Below are 22305 nucleotides of genomic sequence, written 5' to 3'. Positions count from 1 at the left end.
TCTGAGTTTCGAAAAGAGTAACTTTATTAAAACATCTACAAAAAATTGACAACACAACGTTTTTTTCCATAGCATCAAGGTAGCAAGCGTTCTACAGAGTTACAGAAGACCCCACATGTAACCGAGACATTTCATATATTATTAGTAAAAGAAATTAAAGTTGTCCTTAAAATATTTACAAACGATTAGCTTCAAAAACAAGGGACAACGAGGAGTGTCTAAGTACATTACATACAGTTTATAAAAATACGGGTTGAGTTGTTTTTGTTTTCTTCTTTACAGTGTATCAAAACAGACAGAGGGAACATCCATTCACCGAGAGTAAACATGTCACGTGATGAGCCAGGACTGAAACACCGCAAAAACAAATACTTACGCCGCGTTAAAATCACTTGAATTAATCCGATAAAAAATCTCAGATACCAAATGGTCATTATTTGTTACTGGATCTAGTTCATTTGACTTTTTTAGGATTTACAAGCTGTTTTTTTTTGGTACATTGCAGTCTTGTATCGAGACAAAATTATGTACCAATATAAAAACTGACATTTGTTTTTCTGAAGTTACCAAGGTATAAAATGTTGCCTTAAATTGAGAAACAAATGTTGGTACTACACAACACAGTAATAGCATGGTAATAGAAAGAAATATGGTTATTACATGATAATTACTGATAGAGACAGGACACGTGTCATGTTCTACTTTCATTCAAGGCAATATATGTAATGCTGTTGTGTCCTTGGGCAAGACACTTAACCCACCTTGCCCTCAGTGTCTGTGTACACTGGTGTGTGAATGGGTAAGTGGTTCCTTGTTGTAAAGAGCTTTGAGTGCCTTGAAGCGCGATAGAAAAATGTGACCATTTACTGCAAAACGTAATATCCAGGTGCGTTAATAAAACTAGAATATTTTAGTTGTATTCGATACAGGTTTAACGATATCCAAGACTCACGATACGCATGATATCGTCACAGTATGAACCTCTCGGTACAATATTTATTGCGATATCGTGGCAAAGTTAACTCATGATTAGGGCTGTAACAATATCCAAATGTCTCGGTACGATATTATCACGATACACATCTCATGGTACAATATTTCTTGCGATATTTTGTGGAGACTAAACAGCTAAAACTGTTTATATGTTACTTTTTCCTCTTAAAATGCCCTGACAAAACTTAATCCAAAGAACTAAGACTTAAAAGTGCTTAGAACTGTTATTTCTTCATATAGTCTGCACTGAAATGGAGCAAAGGATCATGGTCTATGTAGTTTCTGATAGAATATTTATTTTTTAGAGGCTAATATAATTGTAGATGCAACACTTTTTTGCTTTTAAAACACATTGACAAGATTCTGGTGTGAATTATTTCCATTATAATCCCAAGAATTCAAGTAAAAAACATTTGTTCATGTTGTCTGCGCTGAAATGAATCATGGGATATGTAGTTCCCAAAGTTTATTAACTGTTGCTATTATAAAACCATGCATTTAAGCAAAGGAACTTGTGATTCGATATATTGTGACAGCCAACGATATTATTGTGAGACTTCTGACGATACGATATCACGATATTTCGGTTATTGTTACATCCCTAATTAGTATGTTTATATATATGTTAATCATGTGTTGGTAATCATTTTTTTTATTTATTACCATGTTATTACTGAGATGGAACAAAAATATTGAACTTAGACATACAAATGAACAATTAAAATAAAATCCTTAAATCAAGTAATTAAAGCCAATGTAGTAACTATTTGTTTTTGCAGTGTCTATCACCAGATAAACTTTTTTTTTTTACAGACATCATAATCAGACCCCAGTCATTCACAGTTTTGACAGTTTTGACTGCTTGCACACACACAGTAACCCTTTTGGCTATGAAGACATATTTTATGGGTAATAGTTTGACAACAAAATAGCAAATAACAAATCAAGTTGAAATCGTGAAGCCATTTCCTTTTTTTTTTTAAACAATATTTTACATCTTAAGGTTTGGCAAAGTCTTTTTCTCTTACTGCAACATCAAAAATCCACGTTGACAGGAATCATATGAGCCCAAAATCTGTATCAGGGACAAGTCAAGGGCACCTGTTTTGTTTTTAAAGTGCAGCTGGTCAAGGAATTATAGTTTAAATCTGGGTTTCATCCAGATAGAAAACTGCCGTAACACACTGGCAGGCTTGTAGATCTCCAGTTCGTTCTCTTTGCTTCCAATAGTCTTTTCAATTCATAGTCTTTTTGCAACTGCAGCGTCCCAAGTCCATCTGGTGAAAAATCCACTCGGCACAAGGAATCGTTTCATTTATTTCGAGTCAAAAGCGGGAACATTTTGGTGTTGTTTTTTTCTTTTTCAGTTTTCCAGGAGGCAGGAGACAGGAGGTCGGGCTGCAGGTGTCTAGTACAGATCAGCTTTAACCAAATTTGGGCCGTCCGGTATCATAAAGGCAGGGCCAGTGAGTGGTCTGAACTGAGAATTAGTGTAGTTTGAGTTATCACAATTATAATGTGCCTTAAGTTGACAAATTAGTGATGGGTTAATAGATCAATAGCAAAATATTCATATCAAAAAGTAGCATTTCTCGTGTAAAAAGTATTTACTAATCTACTTTTTGACTCCTTTTCAATTCAACTCAAGCGGGTAAAAGATAATACTAGATTTTCTGATCCAAAGGTTTTGAAATAATATTTTAGCAATTAAAGGGACAGTCCAGAATTTTGGACATAGGACCTCATTTCTGGGTTAGAGTGTTGGAGACGTGTGGAGACACTTTTCTAAATATTCCATCCAGTCCTTGTATTTGCAGAGGTCGCTGGTGCTAGACTAGTCAATGGTCATAGTTATCCTGCCACTAAAAACAGTCTTACCCACTCCACAAACACCCGAAGCAAATCTATTATTACACCAGACTGTCGATGTAAATGTCTGTGTCGATAGAATAATGTTTGAAATAAAAGTAACCTTGCATTGCATGAATCGTCGCATGTTGAGGGACTATTTTCTCAGCAGCAGCGGAATGTTACTTTGCTGGTAAGATAGGTGCTAGGCATGGATCTATTAAATAACTGGATAAGTTGTTGCTTCTTGTTACTGTCACCAGTTGACGCAGTGGACACTCACTGGAACTTCAGCGGAAAAAATCCCCTGGGCTGAGACAGGATTTTTCTCAGAGATCGTAATGTAATCACAAACTGCTCGTGTTTGCCTGCTACAGAGACGTACATCTTTCAAAAATGTCAGATTTTGTGGCGATGTTTGCCTATTTTTAGATCATAAACTTTTTCTCAGCTCAAAATCCTTCAACCAAAACGTTTTATAATCGATAGCACCGGCTCTAGCTCCTCTCGCTCTAATTGGTCAAAGCGATCATGATACATGATGATACACGAGACTGCGCTCTGTGCATGAACTCGCATGCATTGACATGTGCCCGTGGGAAAAAAGAGCACTACTGCACATGCTCCATCGGCCAAAAGCTACCAAAGTACCTCGCCGGGCTAAAGGCGGATCTGTCTAATCTAATGAGTCATGTGCCATTGAGCTTGGCCCGTTGACTTGAATGAGCGACCATTTTGAAACCCCAGGGCTTGGTGTTAGGCGATATCAGTCCACCGCTGCCAAACTTTCTATCAAGAAGTACGACTCCCTGCTGCTGCTCAGACATAAATCCTTCTAATGCAAGGTTAGTTTTACTTCTGAAATTATTCTATCAACACAGACATTCACATCAACAGTTTGGTGTAATAATATTTTTGCCTCGGGTGTTTTGTGGAGTGGGTAAGACTGTTTTTAGTGGCAGGATAACTATGACCATTGACATGCACTAGCCTAGCACCAGCGACCTCTGCAAATACAAGGACTGGATAAAATATTTTAAAAAGTGTCTCCACACGTCTCCAACACTTTAGGAAATGAAGTCCTATGTCCAAAATTCCAGACTGTCCCTTTAACAATTAAAAACTAAATATTATATCTTTTGAACGGGGAAAAAAAGTCTTCAAAATGTTGCCTATAACAGAAAGCTTGTAAAACCATGACTAGCAGTGCGCTTCAATGCACTTTTACATAAACATAATAACAACAGATTTATATAACGATGCTAGTCCTAGAATTGAGCCTATTTGGTACTGTATCAAAACTAAAAATACTAGAATTGCCTTTCATTAATAAAAAAAATCTAAATCAAAAGATAACTAATATAATGTAATGTTTATCATGAACCCTTTACCAGTGAAATGAAAGTTACTACGCAGAAGGCACCCACCACCACAAATTAAATCTATCATTATGTTGTACTGGATTTGTCAAAACAGACCGAGCCAGCGGTCTCACTCACTGCCCACGAACCCAACGTCAAGCACCCCGTTCCCCTCACAAGTGCAGTACCCAAACACCACCACCAGAGGCCGGTACTCGTTGAGACTTTCTCTCGCTCTACACCATGTTCATCGCGTCTTCTGTGAGAAAGGAGTGGATATCGGCGAAGGAGGGCCTCAGTTTGCAGTCTCTGTTCCAGCAGCTGAGCATGAGTTCGTACAGGCCCTGGGGACAGACCGCCGGCCGGGTCAGATACACCTGCACCAGAGCAAAAGACTGGGGGTCAGATTACAGCATGATGTTCAAAAGGTTTAATTAAGCAGGCAAACATAACACGATTAACAAAGACTCATGTCATGCCCTCAACTTAATGGATTTAATACAAGTCAAAGCTCTGCAAATATTAAACCAGACGTAACCAGCTCCCAATTAATATCCAAAAGATTGAACAATTGAAACTGGAAATATAAATTTAAAGGTACACTTTGTAATTTTTTCGATGGAAGTTAAACCGTGTATCATTCTTTTATTCGTTTTTCAAAATAAAACCAAAAATAAGAAAACAAAAAAAAACAATTTCCTTCATTATTTGTCTCCAAAACCAAAATGAAAAATGGATAATGATTTTATTTTATTTTATTTTTTTCAGTTTTGTTTCTTCAATTTTGTGTTTAAATGAATAATGGAGAAAATGGATAACGTCCATTTCCTATTTACATGACTTAAACTGCGATGCCGGACTGAACCAGGACTAAACTGTTCTCAGTCCCGGTCTCAGTCCCGGTCTCAGTCCCGGTCTCAGTCCCGGTCTCAGTCCCGGTCTCAGTCCCGGTCTGGTCCTGGATCTGTTTCAGTCCTGGTTCAGTCTGGCATCGTCATCACGGAAACAGGAAACGGTCGTGATCTGTTTTTCTATTATTCATTTAAACACAAAATATAAAAGTGAAAAAATAAAAATCGTTATCCGTTTTTTCATTTTGGTTTTGGAGACAAATAATGAAGAAAATAGTTGTTTTTTCATTTTCTTATTTTTGGTTTTATTTTGAAAAACGAATAAACGAATGATACATGGATTAAGATTGATCTATAAAACCACTTGTAATTTAATAATATAAGTTAGAGCTGTTTAATGTCCAGGCAGTGACACATCCATAGAAACAAGAAGATGATGGATCCCCAAACCAAAAAGTTACATAATACACCTTTAAAAAAAACAACAACATAATCACACCCAACCCAAAAAAATAAACATGGTCTCCAGAAAGAATAGCTGATAGCCAATGGAGGTCAATCAAATATAACATCAGTTAACAACGTCAATAAATACACTTGAAAAACTATTAAAAAGTATGTTTATTATGCAGGATGGGGCTGATTTTTCATTTATAGATGAGAAACTTAACTGTATCACCTCACTGGGCTCATTTAAACAAAAATGTAATCAAGAATAGCTCAATATGTAAATAAAAAAGATCTAAATAAATCCCAAAATTAGTGTAAATGTGAATCAAAGTATGCAAAAACAGTTTGGATATGTTTTTATGTTTTAGAATAATGGCAATAGGTTAGAATGTTTATTTACTGTTCTTGTGCAGCTCTACTTTTTATACAAATCTCAGTACCTATGTTTATATTAATCATATCTAGTCCCTCTGTCATTGCTGCTGACACACAGTTGTTCTGCTATGTCAGATTTTGTAGCAGAATAATGAATACATTTCTTCAGTACTGCACTGTGTGTGTTTGTGTGTTTGTGTTTGTGTGCTGTACCTGTCTGCCCTGGTCTCTGAAGAACTCTCCTGCGTTGTCGATGACCTGTTCGTCCGTCAGGTTTGAGTACGGCTGCTCCTGACACACACTCAGCATCTCCCACAGAGTCACGCCGAACGCCCACACGTCACTGGCCGTCGTGAACTTACCCTGAATACAGCAACATACACAAGTTATTATGTTATTTATGAACTTCTTATTTTTGTTCATAGCCTCATCTCCCAGATATTTGACAAATCCTCCAAAAACATTTAACAATTTATCCCAGAAAGCAACATAAATGTCATCTATGTAAGTATTTCTTTGATATAATCCAATCTAATTCACTTTATTTGTATAGTACATTTCATAAACACTAGGGGTGTAATGGTACATCTATTTGTGCCGAACTGTTTCGGTACAGGACGTTCGGTGCAGGGCTGTGCATGAATGAATTAGCGCAATTTGTGTGTGTTTACATTCGGCCACTACATGTGCAGCTACATAGAAGGCTCGGCTCTTTAATATTCACGAGGTAACTCGTGAATCACCCATGATCGGGGTGGCAGTGTTTCCCGCAGCGCTTTATAGCTAGAGCGGCCGCTGCCCTGACAACACTGCCCTCAGCCTTGACTACGTCCCTCCAAACCACATGAATCCTCACAAAACTACAGTCCTCACTTTCACCTGAATCTCCGCTCCCCCTGCACTTACTGAAGATGATGTGGACAAGTTGTTTTTTCTGAAGACTGAGTAAAACTTCACCGGAACTGTTAGTCCTGCACTTTACTTTTTTGAAAAGTTTTGTTTACTGTTTACATATTTCATACTTTTGTTGCTTATTTGAGAATATTTTATTTAACTTATTAGTATTACCAAGCAGCACTTTGCATTTATATTATTTTCCCATTTACATATTGTTAATGCTATAATGTTAACCCTCTCCAGGCAGGCGTTGCAGATTTGCAACAGCTAAAATCCAATTACCTACTTACTCCACATCCATATTTTATGAGCTTTTTTTACTCAGGAGCCTTTTCTCCCATCCGTGCTGATAAACGTGGACGATGCAGACTGTGCAAGAATGACTACATGCAAACGGCCTGCCAGAAGTGCAAAATACTTTTTTTGTTCACAAAGGATAAAAAAGTCAGGACTGTATATTACTACCCCATATTTAAATTTTCCCCAAATATCAGATTTTTCCTGATACTAAAAATTAATTTGAGCCTGAGAGGGTTAAAACAAATTGTTGGTTTAATAAACACACTAATAAACAACAAGCAAATGTGATTTTTGTGCACTGTTACACCCCTAATACACACAGACAAAATGCTGCAGGGGGAAACATAACATAAATACAAATAAGAATACATAGAAACCATGAAAGTTTAATCTCACTAGTTTTAAAGAAATTAAAATGCAATAAATACACACAACACAAGGACACACAACTCATGCAGGGTTAAAAGTATAAAAATGAGAATAACTGCAGGGGCAAATTTCACCATCTTACAGCCAATAGACAGTCAATAAAAAACAGCAGAGCCTCACTTTAGGATCCTCTTTGCCCACTTACCATGAGGATGCACTCCCAGGCCATCCAGCGAATGGGCAGCACCGCTCTGCCCTGGATCCTGTAGTAGTCTCCGGCGTACAGGTTTCTGCTCATCCCAAAGTCTGCGATTTTGATCTGCCTCTCGCCCCCGCAGTCTGCCCCGTCCTCCCCCCTGTCTCCGCCCACCAGGCAGTTTCTCGTGGCCAAGTCTCGATGCACAAAGTTCAGCGAAGACAGAAACTTCATCCCTGACGCGATCTGACTGGCCATGGAGATCAGAGCAGGGTAACTATAGAACAAACAAAAAAAACATAAATCAGAACAAAATTAAATTCACTTCAACGTGCATTATGTAACTTTTCTGGTGAAGAGCCTGCCACCTGCTTGACTCCATGGAAATATAACTGATTAAACTTATCTATCATGCATTTATTCAATTACAAGTGTTTTACCGCTGAAAAATGTCTTTAAAACATGCTTTAGTGGGGGTCACTTCTCCACAGATCTGGTTTGTAACCTGACGTGGTGAGGCAAGCTGTTTGTCTCCATAAAAATAGATGGGTATAATGCCATAATGTGGAACATTCCAAGCAAAGCAATAACACCCGATAGGGATAAGCAGGTGGCAGACACTCCACCAGAAAAGTTACACAGTGCCCCAGTTTATTAACCAGGCTGGCGCAACCTCAGTCTCATTTCTCTCTAGTGACCAGGTCTGGAATCGGAATTCACTAAACAGTTTGCAAAGACCGCGAAGTTGTAGACCGCGCACCGGCCAAGAGCTGTGAAGTCATGATGTCAAACTCAAGCGCCTGTCTGGGTCCCTTGAGTGGAACAGCACAACAGTAAACAAAGCGGTCGAGATGGATGTAGATGAAGACAGACATTCTGTGTTGGCAACGATTCCCGAGATCGAGGATTTAAAGAAGGAACAAACAGAATGTTCGGTGAATTTTATCAAGGGGAGAGACATTATTGCCCTTCTTCCTACGGGATTTGGTGCATTACATAAGTCACGACCAAACAGCAGCGATTGGTTAAATAAAAAAAGTACCCGCCGACCGTCGAGCGAACGAATCCCCCAGCTGCGAAGTGAAATCGGCTGATGAATCAGGCTACCAGTTTATATCCACAGTATTTATTGTATTTTTATACTCATTTAAAAATCACTAGTTGGACTTTATTCGTTCATTCTGTAATTCTAAAATAATTTGTAGACTGTACTTTTGTACTGTACTTTCTGTACTTCAGTTCAGTGAAAAAAAAATAAAGAAAATGGATTCCTGAGTACTTTCAGATCTGAAACAGGGATATGACCAGACTAAACCAGGTCTATACAGGATAAACAGAAATAAAGACTAAAACTGCAGGTTACAATCTGAGAACCACTGGTCTACACCTATTAACAAAAAAGTACATCAGAACAAAAAAGAAAAAAGAGACTATTACTATACATATTTAATGTATATACTCCCTTTGCAGTGGTACCTGATAGTGGGGGAGTTATGTGAAGGTTCAGATTTGTCCAGCAGCACTCGTTGGGACAGATACTGGTTTAAAGTCCCCACTCTCCATGTATTCTGTCACCATACACAAGGGGTCGCTGCTGACGCACACTCCCAGCAGACGGATGATGTTTGGGTCCTTCAACCGGGACAGGATCTTCACCTCCTTCAGAAAATCGTTTCTAAGACGGAAAACAAGAAATATATTTTGTCCGTATTATATATTTAGTAAGTGCAGACAGCCAAATGTATCCTTTTTACTTCCTTATTTTATTCCCTGTTCAAATGTAGTTGAATATTGACTCTGTCATCTACACTGTGCTGATACATAAAATTAAAACAAATAGTGACTGTAATTTGAATGTTCATAATTAGCTATTCACAAATGATTAAAGGGGCAATATTATGCTATTTTCTGACAGACCCAGAGTTGCTGTTTTGTTTCATTCGCACATGTTTAACTCACAAATCCTGCATATTTAGGCTGAGTTCTTCTATGAATTCTTCTGCGTTCCACCTGGTGACGTCATATGCTGATACAGGAAGTGCTCCACTGTGTTTTTAAACTCCATGCACCTTCACTAGAATCCTTTGTTTGATTTAATTTGGATAATAAAAGGTAAAAGGTAGCTGTTAACTTGAATACTACGTGGAGCAGAGCGTTTTGAGCTTAGGAGATGCAGACTGAATAATTATAAAAGGTTACTCAAACATGTGTATCTATTTATTAATATCTTGTGGAGAAAACTAGATATAACAGTTTCTTAATCTGTAGAAAAACCTGCAAATCATGTTGTTTAGAGCTCTACAATTATGATTAAAAATGTGGTTGAGGCTTCAAATGTTTATGCTCCTGAATGTAAAATGCTCTGTCAATCAAACATTTATCTACCACAAATACAATATATTAATCAAAAAAATCTGTAAAATATTCAGACAGACTTTAATATGAAAGCACAATTTGCCTTAAACTGGCTCGTGCTTAGATTAATACTTGCATGTGTTGATAACTGTGCTGTTGCAGTCTCTAATGTTTACCTGGCATTTTTGGAGGCGTCCGGGCGTAGTATTTTCACAGCGACCAGAAGAGGGCGCCCTTTTCTTACGTTGAAGGGGAACTCCAGGATGGGAAGGTCCTGAGGGTTCTCGATTTCACACAGGTGTACCTTTCAGCACATAACACAGAGTTAGTTTAGAGTTTGCCCCACAACAGTATTCCAAGCCAAACTTAACAAATACAAATGTCTTAATTGGGACAACACAATCAGATATGCAGATTTCATTTTGGTTACAAAGTGCCGTTTAGGTAAAGTGCTTTTTGGCAGCTCTTTTGCTTCTGGAGCAGGTCAAACATGAAACACAGAGCAGCTCATACACGAGAACTTTCAACACTGCAGCATTTTCTGAAGTTTTTAAAACAGTGATGTTCAGTGATCAAATATGTCACAATGTTTAATCAAATTATTATTTTTTTTATATTAAGTGATTATTGGTTTAACTCTTTAACTCCTGACTTTGAACTCCAGAGGAACTGTCTGAAATTAATTATATGTACAGTGAGTGTGTTGTGTGTACAGTGAGTGTGCTGATGTTGTGTATTTTTGTGTGATTGTTGCTGTACTTTTCTCTGTCCTTCACATCAACCTGCCAAGGGACTGAAGATGGAAATTAGCCACACTGGCTATAATCTTACATATTTACATTTTAAATGTGTATTAATATGCACTTAAAATACATTAATAATTCAACTTTTACAGCCCCCGTTTGTGGAACAGTCGACCTGAGAATCTGAGGTCCACTGTGAGTGTAAACTCAAAACGTATCTTTTCAATTTAGCTTTTAATTGAAACTTTTACTTGTTTTTTTTATTAAATTAAATTCTTATTATATTTCTTTTAAATTAAATTATCATTACCATTTTACTTAGTCTCCATCTGATTTTAGTTCTCCATTTTTATTTTTACTATAACCTTTAGGAGCTTTATGTTTCTGTTTTATGTTTCTGTTTAAGTGGTTGTATATATGGATGTTGTTTTTAATTATTGTCATTTTTCTGTTGCATGTGAAACACTTTGTGCTACATTTCAAATGTATGAAAAGTGCTATACTAATAAAGTTTGACTGATTCATAGATTGACTAATATGTGTTGTCCCTTCACAAATAAATAAATTAATTAAATTAATGACTCCAATATAAACAGACCTCCACCACTTGGCAAATAGCTTCCACTGCTCACAAGTATATGATTACTACTACACAGGCTTGATTTCATTTAACACTTTGTAAAGCTATTCACTAAACTAATAAACACCTTCTCAATCTGTGCTTTAATTTTAAGTTACTTTTCATACAAACTGCTTTAATTCAGTTGTTTTGATGTAAATTGTGAGTTGTGGTGGACAATCACCTTTTAGACAGAGGTAAATAAAACCTTTTTGTCAAATGGACTGGAAGTGGTAGTTTATTCACCCTCTAATCTGATGGTTGGTGGTTCAATCCTCACTCTGATCAGTGTATATACAGTGTGCACTCACAGATGTATTTAGATCCTACAATGTCCTGCATTTGAGTGCTTAGAAAATGTCTGTTTAAACATATCCCCACCCCTGCTCACTCCTCTAAAAGCCCCTGAAGCCATTTAACCAGTATGTGTAGCCTGCTGCAGTGAAATGCCTCAATGTAGAAGTGCAGGTGCGTAGTTTTGTACAAGAAATCAATGGACCTGTTTATATTATTTATATATTTTAAAATCAATGTTGTGATTTACAATGAAGAAAATGTAAAATAATGATCTATATATGTTACTAAGAAAGGCAAAAAAAGGATAATATGTCTCTTTTAAAGTATCAAAAGTAGTAGATCCATGATGTAAAGCTCCTCACCTCTCCAAACTGCCCCTCTCCCAGTTTCTCCTTGAAGATGAGGCAGTGTCGGGGCAGTTCTGGCAGAGGAGTCGCGTCTGCCCCGGGGCTGGACGAGCTCAGGGCAGGTACGGCGTAAGTGTTGTTCCCGCTGACCCCCTGTAGACTCACGATGTCGGCCTCCGCGTAGTGAGGGACACTAGGGGGCAGCGGAGGGGACACGGGCGGGGACAGGGTGGGGTACGGGGGGGCACCTGGGTACGGAGGGGGCTCTTCGCGGCTCAGAGAAAAACCCTTCTCCAGCTCCAGGTCCAGGGCACAGGCTGTGAGGGGAGACAGAGGTTTAATATCTGCTCTTTGGCAAAAAAAAAACCTCGAATAAATATAAAGTTATTTCATATGTTAAGGGTAGAATATAGAGCAAAAATGTAATATATCTCTATTTTCTTAGAGTCTAATAAGTAATAATTCTGGCATCAAGTTTCAGTCTTTAGTCCATCTGCCTTTTGTGAGTTCAATATGGATAAATGTAACTTTTCTGATGAACCATTTACTTGTCTCTATAGAGATGTTATTGCCTTGCTTGGAATGTTCCACAGTGGCATTAAAATGATCTATCTATATTAGGACAATTAAGACATGTCAAGTTACAAGATCCGATCTGTGAAGAGGCAAGCCCGTTCATGTAAGAATTAGGGGTGTAACGGTTAGGGCTGAGTATCATTAAGAATTTGACGATACGATACATACCTCGATACAGTGCACTTTCGGTTCGATACGATATATATCAAAATGATTCGATACGGTTCAATAAAAAATAAAGGCTAAATCATGGCTGTGATACTAAAAATCTTAATTAAACCACTTCTTATTCAAAGTTCATATGAAATGGAAAAAAAAGCCAATTTTAATCATCAAAACAGTGAAAATGTGTTGCATAAACAAGTTTCCTTCCTCTAAACAAGCAACACAACTGTAGCACTGTAACAAAATAATTTAGTAAAGTATACCAAAAATCTGTCTTGGTGATGTTTTGATGAAGCAGCCCACGATATCAATACTGTATCATCACATTTAATGATATGATATGTAGATATTTTGATTTTTTTGCACACCCATAGTAATGGTACATGTATTCGTGCTGAACTGTTTCGGTACGGGATGTTCAGTTGTGGGCTGTGCACGAGTGAATTTGCACTATTTATGCTATTTTTACTTTTGGAAAAGTTTTGTTTACTGTTTACATGGAATTAAAAAAAAAAAAAATCATACATTTCTTTAGCCTGATTCATCAGCCAGTTTTACTTCGTTTCACTTCGTAGAAACCATCTGACCTTGCAGCCTTAGATTTCATTCGCTCGATGGTAGATGGGTACTTTTTATCATTTAATCAATCACTGCTATTTGGTTGCACCGCTAATGAGGCTAACTGGTATATGAAGTTTTTCTCAAATCCCATAGGAAGAAGGACAATAATGCCTTTCCCCTTGATAAAATTCACCAAACATTGTCTTTGTTCCGGCTTTAAATCCTTGATCTTGAGAATCGTTGACAACACAGAATATATCACTCTTCACTGATTGGCTGATGCTCAAACTCACACTTCCGGGGTTTTTACGAACCGTCTAGTGTATTTTGATTCCTGACATAGTTGCTGGAGAGAAATGAAATTGAGCGGAGGCACTAGGTGGCACCAGCCTGGCTAACATTTGTTGCTTATTTGACAATATTTTATTTATTATACCAAGCAGAACTTTGGATTTATTTTATTTTCCCATCTGTATAATGTTAAAACAAATTGTTAATTTAATAAATACCCAAATAAACAACTGGTTTTGCATTTTGTTCCCGTACTGTACTGAAAATGAACCAAACCGTGACCTTTAAACCGAGGTACGTACCAAACCGTGATTTTTGTAGAATGCACATTTTTGAAGATATTTGAAACACCTACAGATGAACAATTGCAAGATAGATACGCTTGGATATAACATCTCCATGGAAACAAGCAGAAAAGTTACATAGTGCACCTTTTCAAAGTAGCCGATTGCCACAGGGTCTACAATTTAATACTTTAACGTCTATTCCTACCTACAAAATAAGACTAGTGTTACTGTTCTGACATTTGAGTTTCAAGATCTTGTTAAATCCTTCCAAGTCTCAAAGCGAAAGAAGCTGTCCAGTATTCTTAAGTGTTCTCTTCATTAGACAACCCCCCTATTGTTTCCCCCAAGGCACCAGCTGTGATCTGACTTACATAACAGATAACGGCATGAGGACTTCTTTTTACCATATTTTTTAAAACGAGGCAAACGGCTGAATTTGGGTCACATTCTAAAAAAATAAACAGCTCTTCATTTATTAATACTTTATTCACTGACAAAATTCCTAGTCCTACTTAAAACATTATGTAACTTTGCCCAACAAAAGAACTCCTCATAGGTGTAAGACATTAAAACATTCTCGCGTCACCGATTACAATATGATTTAGTAGCTTTTTAATGAACAAATGATGAGGACAAATTTTTAATATGAGCAGGCAAAGGGTGATTAAGGTCAAAAACATGCAAAACAAGAAATAATGTGGTAAACAGGTTATGCTTAACTGTCTATTTTGACCTTTTAATCATGTTGTGTTTCCTCAGGACCTATTACAAGAGATTTACAAGGACCAATGGACTGCTATCCGAGCTGCATAACTTTTTCCAAACTTACTGCAAGTGGAAGTTTTATAACAAAGTGACTCTGGGTGTACACCATGAAGGGCTGCACGATTTCGGGAAAAAAATTGAATTGCAAAGTTTGGCGATTAGATATGCAATATGTGTTTAAAAAGTAGGATTTTTGGAGACTGCACATTTTAAACAACTGCAGAACATTTGAGAGAAATATGCAGTGGTGGAGTGAGGATTTTTTAAGTGTGGGTACGCGATTCGTGACGTCATTGATGTGACCCGCACCCCCTCAAGATGATTCAGAAACATGTTATTAACATTAACGCCATTTATAATCACCGACAGAACATAAATCATAGGCTAAAACACATGAACCATGACTGAACCAGGACTAAAACCATAGGCGGAGTTTGCGTTTTGTAATGAATTAGTTTTTGACTAGTCATAAGATTTTGTGACGTTGAGTCATTGACGGTTTCCTGTTTTCTTCTCATTTCAGCATCCAGTCATTCATACTTTCATAACATAGCTCTCGATTTTGAATATGTCCTCCTTGAACTACAGTATCTAGTGCCCTGAGGTTAAAATGTTTGCCCCCCAGTGCAAAAGTCAAACTCCACCTATGACTAAACCAGGACTAATGTTGGACTAATGTTGGACTAATGTTGGACTAATGTTGGACTAATGTTGGACTAATGTTGGACTAATGTTGGACTAATGTTGGACTAATCTTGGACTAATCTTGAACTAATCTTGGACTAATCTTGGACTAATCTTGGACTAATGTTGGACTAATGTTGGACTAATGTTGGACTAATCTTGGAACTAATCTTGAACTAATCTTGGACCTTGGACTAATCTTGGACTAATGTTGGACTAATGTTGGACTAATGTTGGACTAATGTTGGACTAATGTTGGACTAATGTTGGACTAATCTTGGACTAATCTTGGACTTGGACTAATCTTGGACTAATCTTGGACTAATCTTGGACTAATCTTGGACTAATCTTGGACTAATCTTGGACTAATCTTGGACTTGAGAGCGAGAGAGAGAACCTCAAGCCCATGGAGCATGGTGTCCATAGAAGCATGATCAGTGGACGGTTGTGCTTAGCCCCGTGGACCTCTGCGCTGGTTCTTTCTCCTGCGGTCACTTGACGGTCAACGCGGGCGCACCTCCACGGCCGTCCTGACACTTAGTCCTGGTACATTTCTGGTTTAGACCTGGTTTGGACCTCATTTAGTCCTGGTTCAGTCTGGTTCAGTTCTGATTCAGTCCTGGTCAGTCCTGGTTCAGTCCTGGTTCAGTCCTGATTCAGTCCTGATTCAGTCCTGATTCAGTCCTGGTCCAGTCCTGGTCCAGTCCTGGTCCAGTCCTGGTCCAGTCCTGGTTCAGTCCTGGTCCCCTCATGTCTCAGGTCACTATAGGACAGTCCTGCAGATATCATGAGCCTATGCAGGTTGTTTACACCACTGCCAGTAGCTCCAGTTTGACATTTAAGTTGTAGCTATTTTATATTTGTTATTTTTTTAATATCTCACATTGGGAGAAGTGGGTAGACGGTGAACCCCCACACGTTCCACGGCCACTACACCCCTGGAAATATGAACTATAAACTCATACAAGAATGAATTTGAGAACTTGTTATAGGTGTAAACCACAGGTACAAGAGGATATTTTGCTCTTTATACAGATTCTGCTGTCTAAATGACTGCAGCTTTTGCAATTTGATTTCCATTCGATTGCGATATACATGTATCGTGCAGCCCTAACACCATGTATCTCAAAGTGTTTTAAAAGCCTAAATAGAGCTGTCATGATACAAAAATGTTAATTTTGAGGTAAGTTGCTCTATATTCAATACAGATTTCAATACCAGAATGATAATAACTACAGAATGTCATTTCCAGCTCTAAATAATTGTAGTTTCTTTACTATTATGTTGTAGCCTACTACTTCAAGATAAATTCGAAGAAAAAGGTGTAATTTTGTCCTTTTATGTAATGTTTTTCAGTATTGATACTTGTTTAAATGAGTATCTAGTAATGGTAGTGGTTTCTTTCACTTTGACACCTGAATAAAGCATAAAACGAGACATTTTGTTGTGTGAGAGAGCTCCGTTGTCCCTCTCTCGTTTGTGCCTTATGTCTTACCCTGGGCCGGGGACACATTCAGGCACTTTTCTGGGGCCCGAGAGGTGCTGGGAGCCGCTGCCTTCCTGTGATCTGACAGGAGCAGGTGATACGCGGGGTTGTTTAGCAGCAAGGCTAAGAGGGGGTCGCACACACAAACACAAGCACATAAGCACACAAGGGGACGGGAGCAAGCACAAACACAAATGATACCAAAAAGCATGACACAAAAACAGTCAAAACAAAAAATATAACATCAGCAGGATTGGTTAGCATATCGAGGCCTGTCACGATAAACAATGAGCACCCACCCCTTCATTTTTGAAGTGAATTTTCCATTAAATTTTCCAATAAACTTAAAAAAAAAATTTAAATTTTGAATCTCGCTCTGGTCTTATCAGCTACGTGGTAACTAAGGCTGTGTATCATTAAGAAGTCGCCGATACGATACATATCTCGATAAAGTGAACTTTCAATTTGATACAATATATTTCAAATCGATTCAGTACGGGGCAATAAAAAATAAACCCTAAATCATGGCTGTCAAACTAAAAGTTTTTGTTAAACCACTTCTTGTGCGAAGTTCAAATGAAACACAAACAGTTTAATCATCAAAACAGTGAAAATGTCAAATAAATGAGTTTCCTTCCTCTAAACAAAATAATTTAGTAAAATATATCAAAAAATACTCTTGGCGATATATCGACACAGCAGTCCATGATATTGATATTGTATCATCACATAAAACGATACAATATATTGATATTTTGATATTTTTGCACACTCCTAGTGGTAATTAATAACCACAAAACCTATATTTTTATGCAAAATATTTTTATGAAGTTTTATAAACTACAAGAATCTTGCATTTTAAATGTGCTTTTTGGACTTCAAACTATTGTGTTATACTACTACTGCTACTACTGCTACTGCTGCTACTACTACTGCTACTACTACTGCTACTGCTACTACTACTGCTACTACTGCTACTGCTACTACTGCTACTGCTACTACTGCTGCTGCTACTGCTACTACTACTACTGCTGCTGCTACTGCTACTACTACTACTGCTGCTACTAGTGCTGCTACTACTGCTGCTACTACTACTGCTACTACTACTGCTACTACTACTGCTACTGCTGTACTGCTACTGCTCTACTACTGCTACTACTGCTACTACTAGTGCTGCTACTACTACTGCTACTACTACTACTACTCCTACTACTACTACTGCTACTGCTACTGCTACTACTACTGCTACTACTGCTACTAGTGCTGCTACTACTGCTGCTACTACTACTGCTACTACTGCTACTACTACTTCTACTACTGCTGGTACTGCTACTGCTTCTACTACTGCTACTACTGCTGCTACTAGTGCTGCTACTACTGCTGCTACTACTACTGCTACTACTACTGCTACTACTACTTCTACTACTGCTGGTACTGCTACTGCTTCTACTACTGCTACTACTGCTACTACTAGTGCTGCTACTACTGCTGCTACTACTACTGCTACTACTACTTCTACTACTGCTGGTACTGCTACTGCTTCTACTACTGCTACTACTGCTACTACTAGTGCTGCTACTACTGCTGCTACTACTACTGCTACTACTACTTCTACTACTGCTGGTACTGCTACTGCTTCTACTACTACTACTACTGTTACTACAGCTTCTACTGCTACTGCTACTACTACTACTACTACTACTACTGCTGCTGCTACTACTGCTACTACTGCTACTACTGTTACTACTACTAATAATAATAATACTCATAATAATATGTTTTATTTATATTGCACTTTACATAAAATAATCTCAAAGTGCTACAGTGAATAAAAGTGCATCAAGCTAAAACTATTACAGTGCACAACATAAAACCAATAAAACACAATTAACAAAAGGCTTTGGTAAAAAGAGTTTAAAAACAGAACAGATATTAGTTACCACATGGCTGGACTGTGTTAAAATAAAGCTCAGACTAAAGCCTCTCTTGAGTGACAGAGCTTCAGACAGAGCAGTGCCTCTAAATTTGTGGCAGAGACATAAAGTAGTTTCATCATTTATCGCAGTATTTCTCTGTAACATCGAGTTGTGTTATCGCGACAGGCCTTTAAACCGGGATAAGGACGGAGGGAACAGGCACAAAAACAGCAGGCAAAATTAATACAACTCAAAGTGACTGCAAAAGGGCTGATGAAGTCACGGTTCTGTTACTGGTGTTACGAACTCACTCAGGGCTAGTAAACATGGCATGCCGCCCCCCTGTGGTGTAATGTAGGTGAGGAAAGCATTTTCTCTTCCTCTTTCCTCCTCCTTTTTCCCTCTCCTGGTCTTTACTGTCTGGAACAATGGGTCCCTTGTTTCATAATCTGCTGTACATCTGTGTAATTCACTTTCTATTGAAGGACGTTTGGTTTAATCATTATTGATCTGGCTGTAGGTTAAAGTTCCTGTGACATTACACTACAAAAATATAACTACCCACACAAAAATGATTGGAATTCAGAGTATTAATCTTGTTTTGAGTGATTTTGATTAAAGTTTTTGTCTCCACTGGGATCTGACTGATTTAAATGTTAATATTCTTATTTAAAGCAACAACATTGGCTGTATCTAGCACATTTTTATTGCTTAAAATGAGCTTCCAAGGAGAAAGCAAGCTAAAAAAAAAATGCATTAAATAAGGATGTACACTGATATTTGCCCAGAACTAAACTTGGGACTTAGACCAGAATTAAACCAGGACTGGAACAGGACCAAACCAGGTCTACTCCAGGGCTAAACTGGGCTAAATATTTGTTGCATAAAATAAGAAAATAAAATGTATATCAAAATAGAAAGCAGCAAAACAAGCCACACAATCAAACACTTGTTATCTAACTAAATTATTAACTACTTTAAATGACTCAAAACAAGATTATTCTGAAATCAATATTTTTTTTACTTCACTTTTACTCTACAGAAGTAAAACTGAATACTACTCTGATACTTATACTTCGCTTGCAACTGTACACATTCAGTAAACTATTTCCTGTATGTGTTTATACAACTTTTAACTGTATATTATTTAGTTTATTATGTTATATTAGATTATTTGAAGACTGACTTTGCAGGAGACAACATTACACGCTAATACTGCCAATCATAAGACATTCCCATAAAGGTTTGCATTATAAATATACAAAATCTGCTAATAATTTGAGAATAAAACAGTTGAAGAGCTCTAGGTATATTATTCTTACTTTAATTAACTTTCCCCGTATAAACATTTCTTTATCCCTGAGTGGTGGAGTGACACAGGATGAGACATACTGTATATTTATCCTCGATTAAGTCTGCATTTCATTGTTTTTATTTCATTATCTTATTCTTCTGATGCGTTGGACTCACCGGTGCTGTCTCTGCTCTGGTCCCGTGTTCGCAGCAGGGCACTGGGCTCCTGGTACTCGCCCTCGCCCTCTCGCTCGTGGTCGCGGTCGTCGGGGAAGGTGTGGATGCGCTGGTACCGGCTCGAGTAACTGTGAGTGTTGTTGATGACGACGTGATCGGAGGGAACGGAGAGGTGCACGCGGAGCTCGTCGCCAGAGAGGCTGTTCTGTGCCTGGGATAAGACAATGTGTTTGTGTTAGATAGGCCTGTCAGGATATAATGCTGCATAAATATATTACGATAAATGATTAGGAGAGTAACAATAACTAAAATATTGTGATATCGTTTCGTCAAAAGTCTCTCAATAATATCGTGGGCCATCAGAATATATCGAATCACAAGTTTCTTTGCTTAAATTCATTGTTATGGTGCAGCAAAAGCTTAAAAACAGAGAGAACTACATAGACCATGATCCTTTGCTCCGTTTCAGTGCAGACTACAAGAAGAAATAACAGTTCTAAGCACTTTTGAAGTCTTGTCAAGGCATTTTAAGAGGAAAAAGTAGCATTTTGTCCACAAAATATTGCAATAAATGCCGTTCCGTGAGATGTATATTGTGAAAATATCGTACCGTTTTAATTTTTATCTTCATGATTATTTATGTTTTGATTTGTTTTTATTATGATTTTAATGTATTTCTTATTCTGTAAAGCACTTTGAATTACTTTGTGTACGAATTGTGCTATACAAATAAACTTGCCTTGCCATGGGATTTGGATATCATTACATCCCTATAAACCAGATAAGGAGCCAAATTTTGCCTGCGATATAATTATATTTGGCCTGTGAGATCATTTCAAATATGTATTAGAGCAGGCCCACTGGCTACAGATAGACTATAGAGACATTATTTATTTAAAATGTTATTATTTTATATTTTGCTTGTTCTGGATTCAATGTTTAAGCAAAACTATTATTAAACATTTATTTTAATAAGAAAAGGTTTAACATTACATATCTCGAAAGAAGCAAAAACATGCAGATGTTGTTGAAATTTTTCAGTAAATATTTACTTTGGCCCTCGATTTAGTCCCAGTTTTTAGTTTTGGCCTCTGTGAATTGAGTTTGACAGCCCTGATATAAACGATAATATTGAAACTACCTTATACCAGTGACAGAAAAACCCTAAAGCCATATAATCCCAATCAAGAGTTTTTGTAAACTTTTAATCAAAATAACATGAGCTGCAATAAACAAAATGGCAAAAAAACCAACAAAAAACCCTAACCCTACCCATAGTATTACAATATAATAACAAAAAATGTCCCACTGTTGCAAAGAAAATGTACACATGATATTGTTCCAACTTTCATATATTGAATGATAAACTGAAATCGTAATTATCATGACAGGTCTACAGTTAGAGATCGACCAATATGTTTTTTCATGTCCGATGATTAATTTCTGCTGATACTTGTTTAGTCACATTTTGTATTGTACCCTTTTTGTACTTAAGTGTTCAAATTAAGCTTTATGCGTATTTTTGAGGCTGTTTGTTGGCCCAAAATAAAAATCTGCATCTGTTGGAGATTTAATCGTATTGGCAACTTCTTAATGATACCCATGGAGACAAGCGAGCGATGCCACCAGGCCAAGTCACGGGTCAGATCTGTTAAGAGGCGACCTTCCTCACAATAAGAATACCTGTTTTTGAGCAAAGAAACGCCTGTGACTGAATAAATCCCAGATAAAAAAAAAGTTTAAGGCTATACTGTGTAACATTTTAGGCAAAGCAAGCAAGCTAATAACATCACCATGGAAACAAGCATTTGACGAACCCTCTACAAGAAAAGTTACATGATTTAATTACACGAATAAATCAATGAAGTACAGCCCGTTATAATAAGTATAAGTATTTTGCATAAATGGTTCTCTTCACTTTACAATTACTTAATAAGTTTTGACAATATTAAAATTTAAAAAATATAAATATTAGTATTATTCAGACTATGGGTAAGTCATTCTAAAGCAAGTTACAGTGGAAGATTTACTGTGCCCCCAGCTAACATTACTTATAGGTTTAAATTCAGTGTGTTTTTATTATACATAAAAATCATTATAAGT

At 37.4% G+C, this 22305-nt stretch overlaps 1 protein-coding gene across 1 annotated transcript in view; it reads right to left on the bottom strand.

Moving 5' to 3' along the window:
* Positions 1–3935: 3935 nt before the first annotated feature.
* ddr1 (discoidin domain receptor tyrosine kinase 1) overlaps positions 3936–22305 on the bottom strand; it is a 127680-nt gene continuing 109310 nt past the window's right edge. Inside the window, 9 exon segments of the mRNA XM_055163267.1 lie at positions 3936–4579; positions 6092–6241; positions 7650–7917; positions 9117–9187; positions 9189–9315; positions 10172–10299; positions 12017–12318; positions 16826–16939; positions 20203–20413. Of these exon segments, the coding sequence (XP_055019242.1) occupies positions 4439–4579; positions 6092–6241; positions 7650–7917; positions 9117–9187; positions 9189–9315; positions 10172–10299; positions 12017–12318; positions 16826–16939; positions 20203–20413 (1512 nt within the window). The 3' untranslated portion in view covers positions 3936–4438.

The sequence above is a fragment of the Boleophthalmus pectinirostris genome, unplaced genomic scaffold, assembly GCF_026225935.1.
Source record: "Boleophthalmus pectinirostris isolate CB_2022bp ecotype Guang Dong unplaced genomic scaffold, ASM2622593v1 HiC_scaffold_6, whole genome shotgun sequence".
NCBI lineage: Eukaryota > Metazoa > Chordata > Actinopteri > Gobiiformes > Gobiidae > Boleophthalmus > Boleophthalmus pectinirostris.
The sequence above is the reverse complement of the archived record's forward strand: the minus strand, read 5'-3'. Positions and strand labels throughout refer to the sequence as shown.